Source organism: Triplophysa dalaica, chromosome 13, assembly GCF_015846415.1.
Source record: "Triplophysa dalaica isolate WHDGS20190420 chromosome 13, ASM1584641v1, whole genome shotgun sequence".
Taxonomy (NCBI): Eukaryota; Metazoa; Chordata; class Actinopteri; order Cypriniformes; family Nemacheilidae; genus Triplophysa; species Triplophysa dalaica.
The window spans coordinates 21,953,784-21,977,578 of record NC_079554.1 but is presented as its reverse complement, the minus strand read 5'-3'; the positions used below and the strand labels follow the sequence as shown (position 1 = coordinate 21,977,578).

General features: G+C 36.5%; 1 protein-coding gene across 5 annotated transcripts; it reads right to left on the bottom strand.

The window, feature by feature from the left end:
- Positions 1-1,094: 1,094 nt before the first annotated feature.
- slc24a4b (solute carrier family 24 member 4b) lies at positions 1,095-23,491 on the bottom strand. Of its 5 annotated transcripts, none has more exons than XM_056765299.1 (18): positions 23,241-23,491; positions 22,319-22,949; positions 18,898-19,008; positions 13,137-13,213; positions 11,634-11,708; positions 11,351-11,435; positions 10,173-10,282; positions 9,916-9,990; positions 9,636-9,661; positions 9,495-9,548; positions 9,223-9,359; positions 7,754-7,923; positions 6,497-6,638; positions 6,085-6,251; positions 5,887-6,001; positions 4,759-4,871; positions 4,555-4,620; positions 1,095-3,550 (listed from the first exon to the last, which is right to left on the bottom strand). In XM_056765299.1, the coding sequence occupies exons 2-18, from the start codon at positions 22,488-22,490 to the stop codon at positions 3,401-3,403; spliced, it is 1,845 nt and encodes a 614-aa protein (XP_056621277.1). In that variant the 5' UTR covers positions 22,491-22,949; positions 23,241-23,491; the 3' UTR covers positions 1,095-3,400. The 5 variants fall into 5 exon arrangements, with proteins under 5 accessions (XP_056621277.1, XP_056621279.1, XP_056621278.1 ...); XM_056765301.1 differs by having other exon boundaries at positions 9,268-9,359; XM_056765300.1 differs by having other exon boundaries at positions 10,179-10,282.
- Positions 23,492-23,795: the final 304 nt, after the last annotated feature.

The window sequence follows — 23,795 nt, the reverse complement described above, 5'->3', positions numbered from 1 at the left end:
TTCCTTTGTTCCGTCCTCCTTCCTCAAAACAGTTTTGAAGTAAAACTCAGTTCAGCTCAACTTCACACAGGTGTCCCAGCAAGGTCAAGACACTTGTATTTATATTGCACTTTACAATACAATGTAATAAAAATGTGTTTTCTTTATTTTTAACAACATCTGTTAGCTGCATCTAAATGTGCCAAACTTGCTTTCGTCATACATTTGTAGTCTGTATGTTTAGTGGCTTAAGTGGTTTCAGGGACACTCAATAAAACGCATAAATATCAAACGTTGACGTTGGAGCGCCACCTGCTGGTCGAGTCACTGTTGAACTCTTAAACATACACGCTGACTGCAGAAGCCCATTAACGTTTCTTGAATATTTGAGAAACTAGAATCAAATTGTATTACATTTGCTTTGATGTTTATCTTTCGAGCTATGACACTATATATGTGTTTAAAACTCACTGGATTATAGAATATCTTTACCTGTAAGTTATACCGCACACGAGCGCATCGTTATCGATGACTGACGACAGACGGGTCTCTTGTTTTCTTAAACTGGATTGTGTGTTTTGTAATATTTCACAAAGTCAAAGTTCAGCAAAGTAAAAAAAACGCGCCAAACAATTCAGGATTGTCGGGCTTCTTTCTAATGCGATCACTCGTGTCACACACAACTTCATAAAGAAAGCCTGTAATGACTGAAGATTGTTTGTCGTTTATTATGGCCTGTCAAATCATTTCACCGTGAAAAAGTTTTTTGAGTATATTTTGTTCTTGGTTTGGCTCGCTTCCCATTAGTTTACTAAGGGGGCGGGGTTTATGTCCTTTACTGCAGCCAGCCACCAGGGGGCGATCAATTTTTTTTGTAAAAATCATAATAAAATAACGTTTTTTTTATTAAAAATGTAAATAAATAAAAACTGTAATAATATTTGTTAAATCTCACAATTTTACTATTAAATATCTGCTAAAATGACATTATCTATAATCACTTTAGATAAACGTCTATCTAAATCTAAAATAATAATAATTTAGCAGATTAGAATTGTTAACTGGCATTAAAAACAGCACAAGCCACAAAAACTATGAAACAGGTTTAACTGGCATCATTTAATTTTAGTTATTTTAAACATTCCTTTTTCATATGAAAATGTACAGGAACTCTTTTGACTATATTTTCTACATACATTATGTTATTGCTTTACAGTAAAATGCATTGGTTGGAATAGTCCATTATAGCTTGACAATACATTCATATAAGTTTTACATTTGTATTTTTCTTATAGTTCATAGTAATTAACTTTACATAGATATATATTTTGATCATCATTCAGTTTCTTATTGACATGAATCCCACATCACATGGAGCTCACAGTGCATGGGGTCGCTTTCTTTACACACAAATACACAGACTTTCTTTTGTTATCATACATGTATTAAATACCTGTGAGCTTATTTCGTACCCGGTTCTGATACAATCCACAATATGTAGACACACTACAATTACAATTATACTTAAAAACAAAGTGACATATTAAACATACAGTATGTGACCACTATTCATTGTTTTGACGGGTAAGATCACAGAATGAAGATCATCGACAACAACTCAAAATAACACCCCAACAGTTCAACTGATGGAAAAACATTTGCAGGCAAGTGAATGTTAAACATTTATATACAAAAATCATTTATTTTAGAATAAAAAAAGGAAAAAGTTGCACCAGTTGAATACGTTTTGCATTATCAACATGTGCATGTGTGTTTTTGGACACTTATTTAACATATCCGGGTCATTTTTTCACCTTTGAATCAAAATAAATAACATTTTGAATTATGAAAATTAAGCACGATTTCCATTAAGCAAAATATGCAAATGTATATTTATAATGTACACCATGGAGTTTTCTGTACTAAATCTATTATGGTAAATAAAAGTCAATAAAATGAAAATTTAAGAAGAATCACCATCAGCAATAATGCTTTTACATAAAATGTCTCTAGAATCTGTCATCACATTTTTTTTTAAATTGTTTTTGTGGTTCGACCTGGACATGTTTCTGAGAGTCACTCCCTGTGTTTTTTTTTAGAAAATGGCACCAGAGAAGATCCTTTAATGCTTGGTTTGGACTGAGATGCTTACACGTGAGGTGTATGTATGAACAGACCACAGGAATAAACCGTGTTTTAGTCCGAAAGGGGTGTCAGGAGGACGTGCAAGAACATATAGCTTTATATTTGTGATCCTGAAAGGAATAAACAACCCACAAACGTCTCAAATCCACGGTTTCATCTCAACAAAAAGTTCAGCTCAGATCCGTCCTCCAACTGCCCAGTCGGCGGGAGGTCAATGCAAGAACGTTACCATCTCCAAATCCTAATGCTGTTTCACACCAACTTTAAAAAAACTGACTTCATATTGCATAAAGAAGCACGAAAGCACGTGGCTGCCCAAAACCGAACAAGGGTCTCTGGCTTCCCGAACGAGTTTTGGTTCAGTAGCTGCCAGGTGGAAACCGAGCATGTTGCCATGGAGACGGTCGTCAGGAGATCGCCTCGGTGCCACGTCCCATAATGCACTGCGGATTCAGGTTGTGCTCTTTTGGCTTTGGTCACGGAGTCATCAGGTAAGGAGGAGGATTCCCTGACACGACTACACATGAACACAAACACACATCGGACCGAAGGAAGCTTTCTGAAATTAAATACACGCGACCGCTGGCTCGCATCAAAGTGCTAATTTCTACATTTAGCATCTAGACTTGAAGTGAGCGTAAATTTGCATTGAAATGTGTGCACTGGCCACATCCGGGGTCACGAGCATCCCTGATACCAACTCACTCCAATACCACCCGAATCTTCACCTTGAAATGATCCAATCTCTTAGTAGGCAAGTTCATAATAAAAGCCTTTCATAATATGAAGAAACAGTTTGTGCTGTGAAACTCTAGAACGTTCTATTTTATAAACAAAAATATTACAATAAGTAAATAAATTCTGCAATATTCTGTATTTGTTACACTATGTACTAAGCAGGCACCATGCGACGCAAAGTAATCTGTGACGTGATGCAAACACAGCAGAGAGTTCATCTAACAACGTTTACAAAAGACGTTTTGCGGCAATAATAAAAGAAAAAGTGGTGTCTAAGCTTTCTCTTCCTAGGGCTCACTGGAAGATCTGATCCATTCGTTCGTCCACAGTGAAATGCGAGTGTCCGTACAGCACGAGACGACACGTGAAGCTTTAATCGAGCGCTATAAAAACTCACATTCATCCAGCCTGAGGTGACGATGCTTCATGAGTGAAAGAACGAAGATCAAAATGAGATCAAAGTGCAAGATGGTCACCAGGTCAACATCATTAGAGGACACTGATGGTGCATTCTGGGAAATGGATGAGAGGAGAAATTCTAGTGTTCTTGACACATGGGTAAGTTGACGAAAGTGAAGACGTTGTATTCGATCATGATGGAGAAGCAGAGGAAGATAGCGTACAGCACCAGCACATACACACCCAGCTTACAGTCCAACTTCCATCCGTTCAGATGAATGCCAAGAATCTAGAGGTAAACACACGGAAGATTACAAACACAATTCATTTATAAATTACAAACACTGCTGGAGAACAATTCATCTTACTGGCTTCTTAATGAGAAACGCCAACAACAAAGCATCTAAACATAAATAAATTGAAGAGGCCACTTTTTTATTAAAACATATTTCATAAATAAAGCTCAGAAAAATATACAAATTGAAAACAGTATTCAATGTCAAGTGAGGATAATTAACTTAAAAATTAGAATTAACAATTATATCATTAATAATCAACGAAAACATCATATTATATCGTTAATATATATTATCATTAACAATTAAAACTATAAACATTATTATTATTAGTAGTAGTAGTATTAGTAGTAGTAGTAGTCGATGTAGTAGTAGTAATACATATGAATAAGAATTATGAATAATATAAATAACAATTATTTATATTATTATTAGTAGTAGGTATAAATAATAATTATGAATAATATTAATAATGTTTACTTTTATTATTATTATTATTAGTAGTAGTAGTAGTAGTAGTAGTAGTAATAATAATAATAGGTATTAATAATATAAATAACCTTTTTTATTATAAGTAGCAATATGGGTTAGTAATATTAATTAATAAAATGTATAATAATAATTATTATTATTAGTTGTAATCGGTATTAATAATAATTATTAATGATGTTAATAACAATTAGTATTGTTTTTATAATTATTATTAAATATTATCATTATTAATGTGCACTAAACAATGTCATTCATTTCTATATTTTCAATTGTAAATGAATATTTTATTTTCAATATTGTATTTTTTATGCATCACAAATGGGTTGTCAGAATATTGGTTAAAGATTTGTAAAGATTCTTTTGATCATCTGATCGTTGATTTGTAGATTTGTCTTTCTGTGAACAGATTGCCTGACTCATTTGTGTTTATGAAATATTTAAGCACGTTTAAATCCCTCTCACAATATGTGAAAATAGTTGGTTGAGAACAGACAGAATCACTTACGGTGAGAGCTACAGAGCCCAGCAGAAGCACAACAGAGTACACCAGCCCTCGACTGTTTATCATCACCTGCGCAGAAACACAAAATCGCATCATCAATCCACCATTACACTCAAAATAACCCTCGTGTTTCAGAGAATGCTTGTGGAGCTGATCTCTGTTCAAACAGAATGAGATTCAGAAAGTTCAGAGCGGTTGTGTGCTTACAACTGATCCATAACTGATGGCCATGGTCTGTAGAGCCCAGGGGAGACCGAGACCCACCAGAATATCAAAGACGTTACTGCCGATAGTGTTGGATACAGCCATATCCCCCAGACCTGCAGACAGAGAAGATCTGTTCTCAGATACAACATCCACTCACGTCTGATTTTCACTTTTCTGCTGAAATGATGTAGAGAGATGTTTTACCGAGAAAATATACACAGAGAACTGGTGATGGGAAACAAGAGGATAAAGTACTGTACTTTGTTTTATTAGTAAAGATATCAAAACCAATGCAACCAAAAATAAAGAATGAAAAGCATGAAAGCTAAGTCATTCAGAACCAAAAACCTAAACTATTGAAACAAAGAGACACTACAAACAACAAGATGTCATTTTATAAAAGTAAAAGTTCATGCATGTGGTGAAATGATTCATTGTGACAAGAACACAAAAATCACATTTGTTGTACACAGTGTTGGGTTGGTCACTCATTACTCATAATGTAATTCATTACTCATTACATATTTAATAGTGTAATTAGATTACTGTACAAATGACTCTCTCCAGAAAATATTTAATTTCTTATTACCAAGTACTTTCTATATCCTACATCAACCTTAGAATTGATTCAAGGATTATTTAATTAATTCAAATAAATAACAAATCGACATAAATTATTCTTATCAACTGACCAAAGTATAAAAATGTGAGAAGGATACATTAAAGCATACATTTTAAAGTTAAACTTATAATTTTGATGTCATTTGCCACTATTGAATATACAGCACAGTATTTAGTTCAATTACATCAGAAGTAACTGTAAATAAATTACAGAAAAAATTATAGAAATACCTTACTTTACTTTTTCAGAGGGAAAATAATGAATTTAATTAAAAAGTTATTATATAATAATTATAAAATAATAATTAAATTACACGAACTAGTTACACCCAACACTGGTTCTCTGTTTAAAGTGTAGAACTGCAGATTACATTTTACATTCTTCATGTGTGTTTAAGTTAAATGATGTCATTTCTGCAAACACTTATAAATCAAAAGTACACTGTTGTGAATAATTGTATTTGTTTGCAAACTGCAGTAATTTATTGATCTTATGGAGTCATCTACCTTGCCGAGCGACAATAAGACTGGCGATACAATCTGGGACGCTCGTGCCCGCTGCCAGAAATGTGATGCCCATGATAACATCAGGAATGCCAAGCGTGTATCCGATTATTGTCACCTGGGAGACAGTGTGGGTGGTGAAGTTAATGTAAAGAACGAGAGAGAGAGAGAGAGAGAGAGAGAGAGATGTAGTTCACATACCATCCAAACCATCAGGTATGAGAAGACGGCGATCCAGACGGTGGAGAGGATGAAAGACACCATGAAGCATTTCTCCCAGCGTGGTTTGGCACAGTTTGGGATGGTGAAGTACAAGATCAACAATAATGGCCAAGAGATCAGCCATTTAGTTGTGTTCATACAGCCGCCTGAAATACAAACACACACTGTCAATATAAAGGAATATATTTCAGAAGAAAACTAAACATACAAACAACACTGCAATTCAGTTTGATGTCAGAAATCACGCTTGTTGCCACCAAAGGAGCAGCTTTCTATCATAAAATAAGAAGTGATGTACAATGTTTGATTTGATGAAGTTGTTTGGAAAGACTCCAAATGGATTAATGCTGACACACTGACTGTCACGTCTCTGTAAATGTGTGTTCTTCACCTGGTAGTGTGAACGGTGAGTTGAGCTCATTCTCTTTATCTTCAGTGCCTTGGTCCTCCGGTACATTTCCATTTTCAATGTCAGGTTTACCGTCCACCACAGCGGTCTCAACACCATTGGCTTCCTGGACCAACCTCTGACGCTGTGACACACACACACAACCTCTTCACATCAGCTAAACACATCATAGAAATGGGATCGAAGATTAGGACACACCAGACTGAAGTTGTGTGGTTACCCTCTTGAAAAACAGTTGAAATAAAGGCTCGTGTTTAGGTTTTGTGTTGGTTGAGAGACTAAGTGCGTCCTCAATACTCACAGAAAAAATCATAAAAATGTTGTGACTATACGTTCCGTAGATTTTCTTTTATGTTATTTCAGTTCTGATTCTAAACTACAGAAAACAGCAATAATACAGAAAAATGAAGGTGTGTCACTTATAGAAAATCTTGATTGTAAAAAAGCCTTAAAAAATGACTGTACAAATATTATCGTTTTATATTGAAACTATTGGAAACACTTTACTGTGCTATTTGTTAAAAATGAGTTAATGCATTAGCTAACATGAGCTAACAATGAACAATACTTCCAAAGCAATAATTCATATTAATTCATGTTACTTTCAACATTTACTAAAACATTATTAAAATCAAACATTGTCACAGTTAACATTATTAATGCACCATGAACTAACATGAATAACTGTACTGACAAGGATTAATAAAAGGTTGAAAACTGACTTGTTTATTGTTAGCTTATGTTTAAGGTGAAGTTTTTGATTCACAGCGGCCACTAGTGTTGTATTATAGAATTGCCATGAAGTGCTCAGTCAAAACACGACGTGGCCACCATAGTACAAAAAGATGTCGTTCTCATGTTGACGCAGGTAAGAATATAAAATAGAATAAAAGGTCTGTGGATTTTAAGGATAAATCGAAGGATAAGAGTCAGGCAGGAGCAAGGACCTGTGTAAATATTATAATGTACTTCCAGCAGACCCGTTTAGACTCGCGATACTAAGGCTTTTAGAAGAGATACTCATAGATATCAATGGAGATTCTTTCCATCAGAGAGTCGTTGGAGAGAAAGATGGTCTTAAAATCACCCCGGGGAGGTTGCTTTGATTCGGATCAGTATGTAATCAAACAGGATGTCTCCCCAAAAAAGGTTTTGTTTAGGTTTTAAGCAGATGAGTGCTGTGAATCAATGTAAACTCTTTTATTCTATGTTATTTGACTCAGTGTCTATCACACACACCTCTGTTATAATGAGACGACTGGCCATGCGGAGACGAGTCTTGGGTCCAAAGTGGTTGGTGACCATGACACGTAGACCCGCTTCAGGGAAACGGTAATGTGTCGGACTGGCGTTGATAATCTCATCGACCATGACAACAGAACCCCGACTGAACGCTTTACTGGACTTGACTTAACAAACAGAACAGAATGAGCCCAAAAACACATATAAAACATACACAGACAGATTTCATCAGGTGACTTTAAAAAGAAACAACATTAACTGACGTATTCTCTGACAAACATCAGACCGAGAGTTTAAGCAGGTTCAGAAGAAGATTCAGTAAGACTAAGCAGACAGGCTCAGTTAAATATAGAAACGGAGGCAGAGATGATAAACGAGTGAGAGAGAAATGGAAGGAGAAGTGCAGGAGAGGCGAATGAGGGCAGGAAGTGATGTCACCTCAGAGGCAGGAAGAGGAAACTGAGAAGAGCTGGAAATTAAGACCATCTCCCGGAGACCAGACTACTGCTTTAATACAGCATCACATAATGAACGGAACATATAAAACCAGTTCTGATATTCACAACAACAACATCATCATGAAAAAAAAATCTGTTTATGTGCCAGGCTCATAGAAATGTTTGCTATGAAATCTAAGTCAACCTACGGTCACCGGTTACACCACACGGGTAAATAAAAGATTTTATATTGATAAAAGTTTCAATTTTTTCTCAAACATGTACTGTAAAACTGCATTGCTCTTTAATTAAATATTAAGTATTATTTTACAACAAAAACTGCGTCAGTGCTTTTATTTAATATTTAACAATACAATTTTAAATGTTTTTTTTAGATTATAGTGTTATTATTGGTGTGATTTATCGGTCAAAAAATTTGTTAAAGTATAAAGAAAATATAACAAAAGCGAATTTGATTGATAGCTGAATTATTGTATTTTATTTTACAAATTCATAAAACATTTGTTTTAACTGTGAGATCAAGAAAAAATTATATTTGTACACAAGATGACAAAATAAATAAACAGTGTAAAACTTTGCTGTAATTGCGCAGCAGGTTTGCCAGTAACTTACAGTAGATTTAATGTACAATTTTGTTATGATCATGAATGTATCTATTTTATATATTTTCTTTCATAAAACAAGAGAAAAGTTATTTAAAAAAGTACTTATTTGCTGTAGTTTTGCAGCAGGTTTGCCAGTCACTTACTGTAGATTCTGATCATTCTCTTGTTTTCTGAAAAAATATTTAACTGTTTGTACTTCTTAAATTACGTAATTTACATAACAAGATATTTAGTCTTGTCTTATGAAAGAAAAATATATAAACTAGGTAAGTTTATGCTCAAAACAAAATTTTACATTAAATCTACAGTAAGTTACTGGCAAACCTGATGCAAAAACATCGGCAAAGTTTTACAGTATAGAGATATGAAATATGAAAATGAAAGCCTGTCTGTTTAGTTTTACCTTCACACAACAGCGGTACAGACGGATCGTCTAAACTCTCATTACCATCTTCGAGTTCACTGCCGCTCGCCGCGTTTCCATTTGCAACGTTTTTGTCGCAGTGCCTTGTGAAACATTTCTGCATGCTTGCATTAAATCTAACAGAGAAAATAGAATAAAAATGAATGTTACATTCGATAAATTAAGCTAGACGACCCATTTATGTCAAATTCTTAAGTAGATTCAGCCCGTTTATCTTTACAGTACAGATGGTACCAGAAACCTTTACTCACTTCATGATGAGAATATACACAGCGTACATGCACACCAGAATTAAACTCTCCCACCTAAAACACACACAGAAGAGACGTCTCCATGAACCAAAACAACAAACACAGAGATGAACTCAGAAGAAAAGAGAATAAAACACTCACCAGACAATCTTCCCATCGTAGATGAACTGATATTACAAAAGTAAAACCAAATAGAAATGAACACTGAGAAGGTCAACTTTCAAATGTTTTATAAAGTGTGTGTCAATAAAAGTAGAATGTCCCAAAACGTGTGCTGCGTGTGTATTTGAGGAGATGTTCTGGATTTAAAACAGATAAATAAATGCATTACTGTAAACAGATTATATGTTTCGAGATTAATTTTCACTTGTATTAAACCCAGAACATTCTTCCATTCATACATGTTCAATGTGAGACTCACCACGATCAGAGCAACTACAGACAATATGTAGAAGAACGAATCACGAAAAACAGCCCACCGGGTCAGATAGACCACCTACAGACATGAAGACAAACTACTGACTTCACCGAAGACACCGGTGACATGTTATCTATATGTGATTTCACATCAACACTTGTTTCACGTGTGATCCCGTGTAAGGAAATTTAATTCAAAAGTGTTCCAAAACTGCAGGTTAAACATGTTTTTCAAACACACAATGCAAAAATACAACGCACACATACGTGTCCAGCAAAGATGCCACAGACTCCTATGATACAGAGAATATTGAAGACCGCAGAACCCACGATGGTCCCGACACCAACATCCCCGTGAGTGATGAAAACGCCTGAAGATACAAACAAAACAACGAAAATATTTCTAAACCACTTGAAGTGTGACGTGTGATGTGTTTTTGCACAAAAAATTTTAAATTACAGAAAAGGACTCAAGAAACACAGTTAAAACATGTACTTTTACAGGGGAAAACCGTTCTTTAACAGTTTATTTCTGGCAATCCAGCTGCCAGAAATTTTCAGAAAAAGTTTTTTTATATAGTAAAAAAGAGAGCTAATTTACAAATATTATTTTACAGCATATTTTAGTTTTTGTATAGCTTTTTTTACAGTGTGGGACATTGTCTGTTTGCCAGGGGTTGCTCTGCAGATGCTATTGTCTTCTAAGTGTGTTCGTTTAAAAAAGTGATGCTGAACTTAAATCAAAATGAACATTTTTTACTTTTATTAAAAATAAGTTAGTCTTAAGTACGTCAATAAACTGAAATGGTCCTGCGCGCTGACAAAATTCCCATATATAAGATATAAGCCTTCAAACTGACTATCTGGCACGTGCGCTCAAAAAATCTAGAAATTCCATGACATCACGCTACACTTCAGCCTCTCGTCAAAGTTCTCGTCCAATCAAATCCACTTTAGAATCTGAAGAGTCCCGCCCCCTTCACAATGAGAGCTGCGGAAGCCACTTGTTCTCACCTTTATTATCTCCTACATGGCGAATGATGCATAATACATGGGATTGGAGATAGAGGATCAAGACGCTGTAAACATTAATATTAAAGTCTTAATTTCACGCTAGTGTCACGACGGCGGTTGCATGTGAGTGTCCTCCGGTTCAGAGATGAGAGCACATCATTTGCGCAAACATAAACGCAAATCTGCTGAGAAAACAAAACGCATCTGATCTGTTTCAAGTCTACGCAGAATGTTGTATGTCAAGGCTATATGGAAGATGAGGAGTCAAGGAGAAGACGAACGCCGGTGTAACTCACCAACATAAATAACAAGCTTGAAATTACAAATATAATCAAATAATGCTGCGAGTTCCAAGGCATTGCAGTGGGCCTTTAGGAAACATCAATAAACATCTTTAAAGGAGGAGTGTGTGTTTATGACGTCACCTATAACAGAAGCAAAGAGCTCAGGAGCAGAACTTCCAGCCGCCATGAACGTTGCACCAGCCACATCTTCACTCAGACTCAACTTCTGCAGAACAACAATTACAGCAGACGTTCACATTCTACAAAACCGCCGCGGCACAGAGACGACTATTTCATGAGATTCTCAAAGTGGGTCAGAGGAAGAACTGAGCATCGTCTGAGACTTGAATTGCACTGCAGTTTTCCTCTGCGAAATTTGTTTAGAATAAAAAAACGAACAAATGTGGAATGTGAAAAATCCTACCTCGCAAATCTTCTCAAGAGACGTCACAAAATAATCGTCACACACGATTGCCAGGGCCAGGAACATGTAGAGAGCCTGAAACAGACAGAAGAAGATCTGCGGTCAGAGCATCTCAAGCTCAACTCCAACCGAATGAATTGTTTTATTTTTAATAAAACAAACAAAAAAAATTAAATAAAATAATAAAATAAACAAACAAACAAACAAATAAAATAATAAGAGTTAGGTTGAGACACACAAGGCTTACTACTATTTCCAGACTAACATGAAAGTTTGAGCGGTCTCTACTAAAAAATATTTGCACTGAAATATCTTTAAATATGTCAGTGCCATTGTTTTGTCTTTCCTGTAGCTCAGTGGTTAGAGCATTGCGTTAACAACGCAAGGTTGTGGGTTCGATCCCAGGGGATTGCAAATACCTATGTAAAATGTATAGGATAAAGCAATGTAAGTCGCTTTGGATAAAAGCGTCTGCCAAATGCCTAAATGTGAAATGTTGTCTCAATATGCACACCAGTTATGCTTTTATCTCAGGCATTTTATTAAAAGCCACTTAAATATCCTAATTTGACTAAAGCATAGTCCTGTTTTAAGTTAAGCCTTGTCTGTGAAATTGGGCCTATGATTATTAACTGAAAATGAATAAAGACTAAACTGAAACTATAAAAAAACAAGTAATATAGCTATATTAATGATAAATAAATAATATTTCAAAGGCACATAATAATTACTAGAAATAACTTGAAAAGTATAAATGAAAAATGAAACCTTATTCAAAATATGAACTTAACTACAGTGCTACTAAGAAAAAAAGAAATATGTATGCAGTGCTTATGAAACATTTGCAATAAATCATGTATATTACAATTTAACAGTTTTTTCTAATATCTTTTTCCCTGTGTCGCTATTGAAAAAATGAACTTTCTGTATAGCTGCAACGCAAAATTGGGAAAAACTCACTAAAACTGCATTACCAGCATGCAGCACCAGATTTGTGTTTTACTACTAATTCAATAATCTTACACTTCATGAAAAAAAGACTTCTGTTGGCAGTAACGGATGAGTAAATGAGTAATTACAGTTTTGTATTTCAGATGCAGATATTATGATGATGAATTTCTGCCTTATGGGGACAACACAAGACTAATAGAACTCGCAGGCACGGCACATCAGGGTTGTTTGGGTGAATAAATAATGCATGATAAACACCAGAGGAGCAGAAAACTGCATTACATAAGCACACACAGATTTGAGTTGTGTTGCTCACAGTGAGAGAGAGAGAGAGAGATAGAGAGACATGTCAATCAAATCGACTTCAATCTGCTCATATTACCAGTGGATTAACCCGCATTGATGGCCGGCGGCTCACACACACACACACACACACACACACATGGTATTAACGCATTACTGTCAGCAGTCTCTCCTTTTGACCTTCTTCTGTAAAATGTTCACTTTCCACAGGCTAGACTTCCAATGTTCGTCTGTGAAAGAGAGACTTACCGCAACAATGTGTAGCAGTACGGCGCCGCTCTTTCGTTCAGCGTTGCTAAACATGTCATCTGGAAATTCATGGACGGCTGTAAAAGATTAAACATGTTTTATAATGTTGGTAACCAAACAACACTGAAGCCCATTGACTTCCATTGTATGAACACAAAACCACTGATAAACCACTGGGACATTTCTCAAAGTATCTACTTTTGTGTTCCACTGTACAAACAGGTTTACCACCACATGATATTAAATGAATGATGACAGAATTTAGATTTTTGAGTAAATTATCCCTTTAACACACCTACAGTAATATAATCTGCACGAGGACACAACTAAACATGATCTGAACTTCTTCTTATTTTATGATTTACCAGAACAGCCTCATTCATAATTTCACAATATACAAACTCTGAGCATATAACAGCTTGAGAAATGATGACATAAGCAACAAACAGCTTCATTTGTTCTGCATTTGCTGATCAGTCTCCTCATTTTTTATACTTTATGGAATCAGCATTGAAAACATTAGCTGTTGTAAAACATACAAACATCTGCGATCACATTACTAGAATTCTATATTAAAGGAGCCAGTCTTTGGCGGTTTTAGAGGCTTTGTGTATTTTTCCGGTCTCTATAAAATCCCTCCTTCCAAAACGCTCTGATTGGTAAAGCTGACCAGGTCTGTCATGATTGGTTCCCCGATTAGAGCTAACTAAAATTTGTATTGATAATTAACGTCTTTATTTATTGGTTCCTTGTGTCTTTAATTATTTAACTCTTCCCATCATTTAATAAAAGCATTAAGTCACATATAGATCCAAGTAACTTTACCTTGTTTATAAGTAAAAATGTTTACCTTAAGGTAAGTACATTTTAATAATTCAAGAGGTTAGATAGAATAAACAACCAAAATAAAATGCGGAATTAATTTATCAAAATATCATAAATAAAATGAATGAATATTAAACTATTTATTGATGTCCTTTTTTATTTATTTTGGATTTAAAATATGAATTCAACAAACAGTTCTACAAACAGTTTTACATTTGTCTGTTTAAAAATAAAATTCGTTTTTTAAGTTTTTTTTCTTTAAAACATGAAATAAATTATTAATTTAAAATGTTTAATATCAAATTAAAAAGTGATTAACATTTCTATGTTTAAATTCAAAACTTTATTTTTAAGTGGTACCCTTGGTCCTCCTTAACACTGCGAAATAATAACATTTGTTCCAAAACTATTGAACAATTAAATCTATTATTATTATTCACATTTTTACGGAATTTAGCAATTTATTGATTTAACTGTGGACAGTCTGCAGTACATTATTATCATGTTCTCACAGACAGAATGTGTGTTTATCGTGTATTTAAAAACGTCTTGTCCAATCAGATTCCAATGTCTTTATTAAATTATTTTTTATGTGTCCTTTTATACGACACAACCGAGTCCAAAACAACGTCTCCAGTCTGCACCGTTTTGTCTAACAAACACAGAAGTTGCAGAAATCAATAACTTACTCACAAATGATGCTGATGCAGAACTGGAGGACAGATTCAATGCCCACAGATGTTTCAGAACTGAAGAGTGAAAGACTGAATAAGTTCAAGTTAAAATAAGAGAACTGAAAGTTTGTATTCAGAATCTGTGAGCGTGAAATCTGTCTTGTGTTTCTGCATCACTAACATTCATGAATAAGTTATTGATTCCTCCACGTCTGAGTTTGTTTAATAAAAACTGATGTTGTTCGGATTGAAAAATGGCCTTGAGCAGTAATGTGTAAACAAACACAGACTTTCTTCTTCTTTTTCTTTTTCTTCTTTTTCTTGTTATTATTATTATATATAATAATAATAATAAAGCAAATTGTTATTGAAAACTTGTGTCTTATTATGTATTACATGTTTTATTATATATTATGTTTTTGACCGCATAAAGCAAGAAAATATTGGTGATACGTTTGCATTCAAATCATCGCTCATCGTCTACATGACCGCGCCACACAAACGCTGAACAGCAGGTCAAGATTAAAAATGCCAGAGGACACAAAACAGATCCCCTGCCCTCGCCATGAGTCAACACCGTCCTCTCAGTCTGATCTAAAAATAAAAGCCTATAGATCAAACTCCTGGACAGGTGAAGGTCACTGATACACTCCTCATGTGCGTCTGGACTTCTGCAGGACGTCTGAATGGCCAAACAACGCGAACATCTGCTCAAAACACAAGAACATAAATGAACGTTAAATCATCCGACTGTCTGTTAATGCGCCTTATGATCTACTTCGGCTGAGAAAATGATGAAGAGAAATGCTAGGGTTAAATTAAACGAAGAGACTGAAGGTTAAATTCTCCCTCGGGAGAATCTCAAAGTCACAGTACTCAGACTTTTCATGGCTATAAACAAACCAATGACAAACCTTCAGTTGTCTCTGTATATTAGCCTGATTTAGCTAAATGTATTTTAAAACGTTTTACTACCAATAAAACCGTGTTCAATATAATGAAACTGAACTGTAGTAAAACTATTGATATACAAATGATACTCATTCCGCCACAAACAGGTGACTAAACTTTTACCATAGTAAAACCACAGTAAATTTTCCTAAGGGTAGGAAGACAACTCTTCAGTTGGTGTTCTGTATCTCCCAGCACATCTTTCGTTTCCCAACAGCATGTCGTGAGATTCAGATGTCTTATTGTCTCATCAGACGAGACTCAGCTGTGATCATAACACATTAACACAAATCGAGCGCTCACAATAGTAGAGACGCAATCATCCGGCGTGTCACAGACGCCTTCGGCCACAATGTTCTGCCTCACTGCTGGACACATTTCTGCAGTTCGTCCTCATCACAAGTCATCTGTTCAGCACGAATATCCAGATTCCTGCTGGTTTTAGGAATCTCAAATGATGTCATTGGACTGGTAAGTTCACAAATGTTAAGTTGTCGAGGAGGGGTGTGATATTCTATCTATGAATCGATTTTTGCACAACCATGTTTTGCTCATGTGACTGAAGGCATGTCGTCATGTTACAATATAATACAATCAAAGTGTAATCCTGTAATCTTTCAGATGCTGTAAATGGTCTTTCTTCTTAACTAGTTTGAGAACCGTCACGGGTCTCTCCATCATGCTAAATATAATGCGATACTGGTTGTCCCTTAGGACTGAACTTCCTTCTTCCCTTTAAAGTGGGTGGGGTTCCAAACTCTTTATTACTTCCGGGAAAAGTTCGCTATTTTCACGTGAGTGAGGTGATCTGTAAAATAGTTTCAACCTTCGCGGAAGACGAGATTGACAAGCGTTCGAGGAAATCGTGCCGCCTGCCACGAGTTCGCATCTATATGCATCTCCAGATTGACTTGATGTAATTTACTCATGCAGAACCCTTGACTTATTTCTACTATTTATTTGTTAGATGTTTATAAAATCCAGCGACAAACGGGTGACTGAAAATAATAATAATAAATAAAATCATAAAATATGGAGATATGAGGTTACTGAAGGACATCAGTGAAATACACACAATTCATCACATGAGAGAACACATGAGATCCTACATAATCAATCCAACTTTTCTTATATATAGTGCTTGTTTTAGTTTCAATTGAGAAAATAAAATCTAGAAAACCTGACTATTCAAATACTGTTGACTAGTTAAATATTCAAACTCTCAAAGTGATTCCTCAATGTTGTTATTTTTAGCGCAGTGACGGGTCGTGTGATCAGTGGGGGTAAAGGACACAAACACTGATGACTCCAGATTATCAGACACTGACTCACAACTAGCACACAAAACATTATCACACACATGCACGCACACACACAAACGCACTCACACACAGATGCATGCACACACAAACAAACACGCATACACACACATGTACACACGCATACACACACACACACACACAAACAGAACTGCACACAAACACATATGGACACGCACGCGCACGCATAAACACATCTGCACACACAAACACGGTCATACACATGCTCGTACATGTGCACACTCACACACACATGCATGCACACACGAACACACACGCATGTAAACACACAAACACGCACGTACACGCGCACACACATGCAAGCACACATACAAACAGATCTGCACACAGACACACATAAAGACATCTGCAAACACGCACGTGCACACACAAACAGATGTGACCACGCACACACACAAAAACAGCTGCGTACACACAAACACACATGCGCGCACACACAAACACACATACAAACACACACAAAAAACACATCTGCACACGCACGTACACACACAAAAATATATCTGCATGCACACGCACGTACACACACAAACAGATCTACACACGAACACACAAACACATCTGCACATACTTGCGCACATACAAACAGATACATACATACAGATCCGCACACAGAAATGCACGCACACACACAAACAAACACATCTGCACACACACATATGCACATATGTGCACAAACACATGCGCACACACATACTGTTCAGAACATGCACACACATGCAAACGCACACACAAACACAGCTGCACACATGCATAAATGCGCAAACCTGCACAGACAAACACACACATAAAAACATGCACACACATGCACATATGTGACATATATCTGAATGATACAGCTTCTGGAATAAGGAAACATGTAGGGCGGGATTTGATGTCATCCTCTCCATTGGACACTCAACATAAAAATGACTCTTGAAAGTCAATGAGGGGTATTTTTAAGGTGAACTACTCCTTAAAAGCCGTGTTGTCAACATAAGTTAGGATAGGAACAGGGGGGGTAAAAAAAGAAACAAGAGGCAGCGCATGTTGAAGAGAAGGAAGGAAGATGTGGTGTAATCTCGTGAGATTACCAGATTTACAGCGTGTAATCTTATCAACTGGCACATTCAGCTCCCACTGAAACATTCATGACAGAAGATGATGAGAGAGAGTTAAAAAACACAAACCTAAAGCTTAGAAGTGACTCGCAGGACACTGTTTACTTCCATTTGCTTTCAGAAATCAAAAAATATCGCAACATTCAAAAGAGAAAGAAGCAATAAAACTATCTGAGTCGCAAAATCTGAATGACTAACAAGAGCAAATTTGTATAAAGTTTCTGCGCTTTATGAAATACATATGAATCTGCATGTATAATGATAATGAATGATGCTCATGAAAGAAAGTTACTTCTGAAATGCCAAAACACAACAAATCACATTTCAAACGTCATTTCAAAATGAGTCCCACGTTCATAAAGCCACGCAAACTTCAAACACCTTCTCTCTTCTAGATCAAGTTTGCAAACGTAAGAAGCTGAAGAAATCCCTGGATAAAATGAGATTTTTAATTTGGTTTGAAGAGATTTAATGAGAAGAAGTGCAGCGAGGCTAACAAGCGTAGGTCCGGGTCAGCGAGCGCTTGGAAAGCGGGTGTCAGCTAAACGAAGACCCACCAAAGCTGATTTAAATTCTCTCAAGTGAACAGCACAGTCACATCAAACCTTCGCTTAAATCTCCTCGGACAGCCTGACACGGAGTTGAGTACTTCAAATCTCTCCAGAACTCTAAAGCGCTCGCTGAGGCTTTTCTGTCTGATAAACAACGACCACGAAAACATCATCCATCAAATCATAAAGAGACCTGACCTCATAAAATCATCTCAATTATTATTTACACAGACTTGTAAAAGATGTTGGATGTGTCTCAATATCACACCTCCGTACGATGCCTATAAAGGGAACAACGCTCAGGTTTGGGACGCTCTCACCTGGTGCGGTGCAGTTTTTCTCCATCGTGTCATTATCGGATTCTGATGACATCAGCCGTCGGCCCCTGTGGTCATGTGACTCCATCGGTTCTTCGACAATCATGCCGTGACCTAAAACAAAAACGGTGGAATAATAAGTTGAACAGACAATGAAACACCAGACATGAACGAACCGTGTTGCACACATGTGGAATGTAATTAAATGAATAACAAATACTTCCAGAAAAAAGTGCAGTTGAATATAACTGGTCGCTGAGATGCAAAATGATGATCCTAACATTTGAGTTGAGCTTTACGAATGTGCGTATTTTACACAAAGCAAGTGTTGATATGCAGTAAATAAATGTTTTGTTGTTGTGTCGTAGAGATATATATCTGCGTAGACCCGGGCTGTGTTTTCTCCACACCAGCGATTGGCTTCATCACAGGGTGTCAATGGAAATAAACTCACTCTGAACACTACGCTGAACACACACCCAGGACAATTTATCTCAAAGAGATCCGTTTCACCTCTTCAGACCGAAAAACCGAACCCTGCAGATGTCTAACATCACTTATATCACAACAAACTGTTTGAGGAAAGAAATAATCCCATGTTAGTTTGACCTTATAGACCGTCAGAAAAAAATGGTTTAATACTGTACGGGTTTGTTTGTTCCTTTATTCCCTAAGGTTTTTTTATGTCCCTTTAAAGGAATACAAAACAATATAATGTATCTTTTTGGGTACATTTTTGTCTCCTAAAGACCTATTAGGGTCTTTTAATGTGTTGTATGTTCGCATAAGTTTATTTATTTAATTTTTCTGTACAACACTTTGGTGGTGTAAAGTCCTTTATAAATCAAGTTCACTTGCTTGCTATTGTGCACCTTTAAAGGTACAGTTAAGTGTTTTGTTCCTCTAATATTTAACTGGGACACAAAAGGTCCTTCAGGTACACAATAGGTCAATGATGTACCCAAAAAAGTAAAACATGTAATGGTTTGTATACCAAAAGGAACCTGGGCAATTCCAACATTATTGACGTGACATTTTGTGTTTGGACGTGACATAAAAACGCTCAGAGAATGAATTTGTTACGATTATATTGAACCATCTGTTTATATAGAGTCTAAACATGAAAAAATGTCAATCTATGAGAAAAAATTATATTAAAAAAGGGATATAAACGTCACAAAAAAAGGAGGCAGTTTTTGGGAGACGATTAACTTTGTAGGATTTCTGTAAAATAAAATGCACAATCCTGAAACAATAATACACAATGAATGGAGAAGTGATGCCTCTTTATAAAACATCAAATAGTTTCTTTATATTCATTTTCATGTGTCCATTTATGAGGAATATGTAGCGTTATGGATGTGACAATCCTGAAAAAGCTCTTACCTGACTATAAAAAATTCACAAAAAATAAAACTAATGCTTTAAAAATTTGAAGAGAGATCTCACATGGGAACTTGATTCACCAAATCTTAAAATTTGTGCTGTTACCATAGTAAAAACTGCTGGTAAAAATGTAATTTTTTCATGGTAAGGTTGACCTTTCCACGGAATTGCCCGCCTTTTACACTGGGTTCACACCAAACGTGATTTAAGTGTTTTGTGCGAGTAAATTACACACAAAGTGAATGCAAAGACGTGAAATGCGAATCGCCTCTACAACCCAGCGACAAAAAAGGAACAATTTTAAACCTTTTTTCTGACAGTCTACAACCACAGAGAATCTTAATCTGCTCGTAGAGTTTTTTAACCCTCTCTGAATCTATATGATCTATCATTCTTTATATGTCAACGGCTCAAATATTTTGATTTAAATGAGTGATGAAGGCTTGCGAACATTCTGCTGGAGTGTCTCTTTAATCTCTCGACATTAAGAGTATCACACACACACTTTTATGCCGGTAAAAGCCCCTGCTGTGAGACAACAGATTTCCTCTTGTCTTTATGAGGTAAGTGCTGTATAATCTTCTACTGTAAGCCTGTTGTTCTGTATTGTAAACGAATGTTTATGGTCACTATTTGATTTTGGCATGAACACAACTCCGCTTTTCAACAACCCACACACTGTCTAAAGTCCACATGAAACATCTCAATGTCATAATCTGAGGTTTTAACATAACATAAGATATTCAGTAAGGCATAGAGAGGGATTTTACTCAATGGAAACTGATCAAGACCTGGAGAATGGGCATCTATCAAAGGGAATAGCTAACGGGATTGATGTCAACTAATGATTGTGATTTATGAATACAAACATTTCTTCTTTATTAAGAATAATGAGCGCTGATAAATTACACATTAAAACCAACAACAGCCATTGCAATGACACAAGACGCTTCAATTAAGTGTAAAATAAACGTGCTAAAATTATACAATTTATAACATTTGTACACAAAAATAAAGACACACACACACCTTCGACAAAAACACAAGCTGTGTCTCAAAAACGAGTATGGATATCATAACCAATGACGCCTAGGTAGACGGCACACTTTGGGACGAAGCCTGTATGAGATGCTGAATGTTCCTCATAAAACACAAATGTGACAAATGCACAATTATAAACAAACTAGTGAACTTTTGCTGCTGCATGTATTACTATTTCTTCCCCCTTTACGTATGCTTGTGTGTCAACTTAAATGTAATGGTCTATGTTTTAATATGGAAGCAGTCCCGATGCTAAAGCTCAGTCATGATTTATATTTGATAGAAAATCTATTTCACTAGTAATATCTCTTGGACAAATAATGTTTCTAATTATCTTCAGCAGTAGCCAAAACCTTCCTGTGTTTAGCATCCCTATCTTAGAGAGAGCTTAAACTACAAGAATCCCAAACACAACACATCTCAAAAACAGCTTCTTCAAGTAGATATGGTTATATAAGTTAAACAAAAATGCAAACAGTAGCCCCTCATAACTAAATTGTGGCGTCTTAGAAGACCATTACATAAGCAGCACAAAGGTTTTGAGTTTGAAGCTCGTGGATTCGGATTCTGATCAAATGTATATCTTGAATAAACCATGTCTCATCATATAACACTATTCAGGATTCTTAGGTTTAAGATGATGATTACTGGAAAGTCGGATAAGTCAGTCCAAAAAAACGATCCCTCTCATTGTGGAACCCTATCTTTGATGACTTTCATTGAACTGATAATGATGACAAATGATGTATGTGTCTGTAGACCAACTGCAAAGTCAAATCTCTCATGAGAGCTGCTGTTCCGCTGGACACACACTCTGCCAGCTCGGTTCAATAAAGGACAATTTTCGTTGTAGTGCAAAGGGAATACAATCTAGAGCCCCTTTTCCAATAAAAGAGAAATCTTTAAAAAAACGCTTGACTGAAAGGTTCCTCGGAGAACCCAAATTGTTTTTTTTTTGCTTTTAATGGTTTAAAGCATCGGTTGTGATGGGACTCACCTGTCCTCGTGAGCAGGGTTGACATGCCCCACGCCACGAACAGCACACTGCAGACCAAACACACCTGCGCCAGCAGCATCTCTCTCCTCTTGCGCACCTTAAACATCTTGGCAACGATGGATTTCTTGGAGACCGTCATGGTCCCGTCCTGATGCTGGTCGGTGCTGGTCATCGTCTTCGGGTTTAACGGGGTCGGATGGACGAACGGAGACAGACGCAGTCGCGCAGCAGATGAGACGCGCGCTCGGACCCTCGCATGTAATGCGCAACCGGAGACGGACAGATCGGACGCGCGGATCCAGAATAAAGCAGCAAGATACGCCAGCAATCCCAGTGTTACTGCCCCAGATATCTGCTCTCATCAGAGTCTCCTCCGCCGCATTGCAACAATGCAGAAAGCGTTAAATCCCCGCGTGCATCCTCCACGGCTACACGCGTTACACATTTCTCGGTACACGGCCAGCGGGTCTCAGGTGATGTCCTTTGCTTCCTCTGACTGTACGATCATCCCCGTTTCACCCCTCAGGACCATCGGGAACTTTGCACCGCTCGTTGGTGTCCACCGGAGCCACGTGACGCTCCGCGATCAGTCACGCGCGCTCCGGTCCAGCCGAACCGACGCATCTGGCACCTGCACCAGAGGACATGCGTTATTACTGTATTTAATGTGCATGTGTTTATATGCATTTCACTTGATCCGTGCAGGTCCAGATACATGCATTCGTTAAAAAAAATACTGATTACAATTACAACATTACTGATTAGAAAAAAAAACGCAAATACATTAATATGATAAACGCAAGATGATATGAATATAATTATTATTTGAAAACGTAAACATGTTTCTGAGAGGTTTCGTGTGAGGGTTAGATAATAGAAGATATAAGGTCCCCCATATTGTGTAAATGTATAAAAATCAAACCTGTGTGTGTGTGTTCAGCGTTTACTATTGTGTTAACATCTCCCTTAACATCAGTAAACATTGAAGGTCAAATGATAGTTTCAGGCAGAACCACAAATATGAGGAATACACATGTGATTTGACCTTTGATGTACAGTTAAGAGCTTTTGGCAGGTCTGTACAGTGTGACATATGTCACACATAATGCGAAAAAAATCGGTGTGCGCGAAGAATACATTTCTCAGTGTAGCACGCGCGCAAATATCATCTACATGTTCATGAGTGAATGACTTTCACAGTTTAACATATTATGATTTGTCATCTTATGAGGACATGAACACATGAACTTCATCTCCAAAGCTGCTGTAAGCGTTTATTTGACGAACATTTCACAATTTCTTAAGCTGCCGTTAAACACACGCGTCTTCGCGGCAACCCGCCAAAATAAAAGTCCGGTTAACTTGAACCCGACGACAAATAATTTACTTGTAGTAAATTGATAACCTGTAGTAAACACTATAGTACACTTGAATATTTTCTAAAGTAAGGTTCAAAAACTCTATAGTAACTAGAAAT

Bases quoted from the DNA above. Each gene is read 5' to 3' on its own strand.
- slc24a4b (XM_056765299.1), bottom strand. From the start codon at position 22,490: ATGACCAGCACCGACCAGCATCAGGACGGGACCATGACGGTCTCCAAG. The intron at 11,709-13,136 runs GTAAGTCTCTCT...TGTCTGTTTCAG, and splicing joins TACTGCTACACATTGTTGCG to GCTCTCTACATGTTCCTGGC. The intron at 10,283-11,350 runs GTGACGTCATAA...TTGTATCTTCAG, and splicing joins GCTCTTTGCTTCTGTTATAG to GCGTTTTCATCACTCACGGG.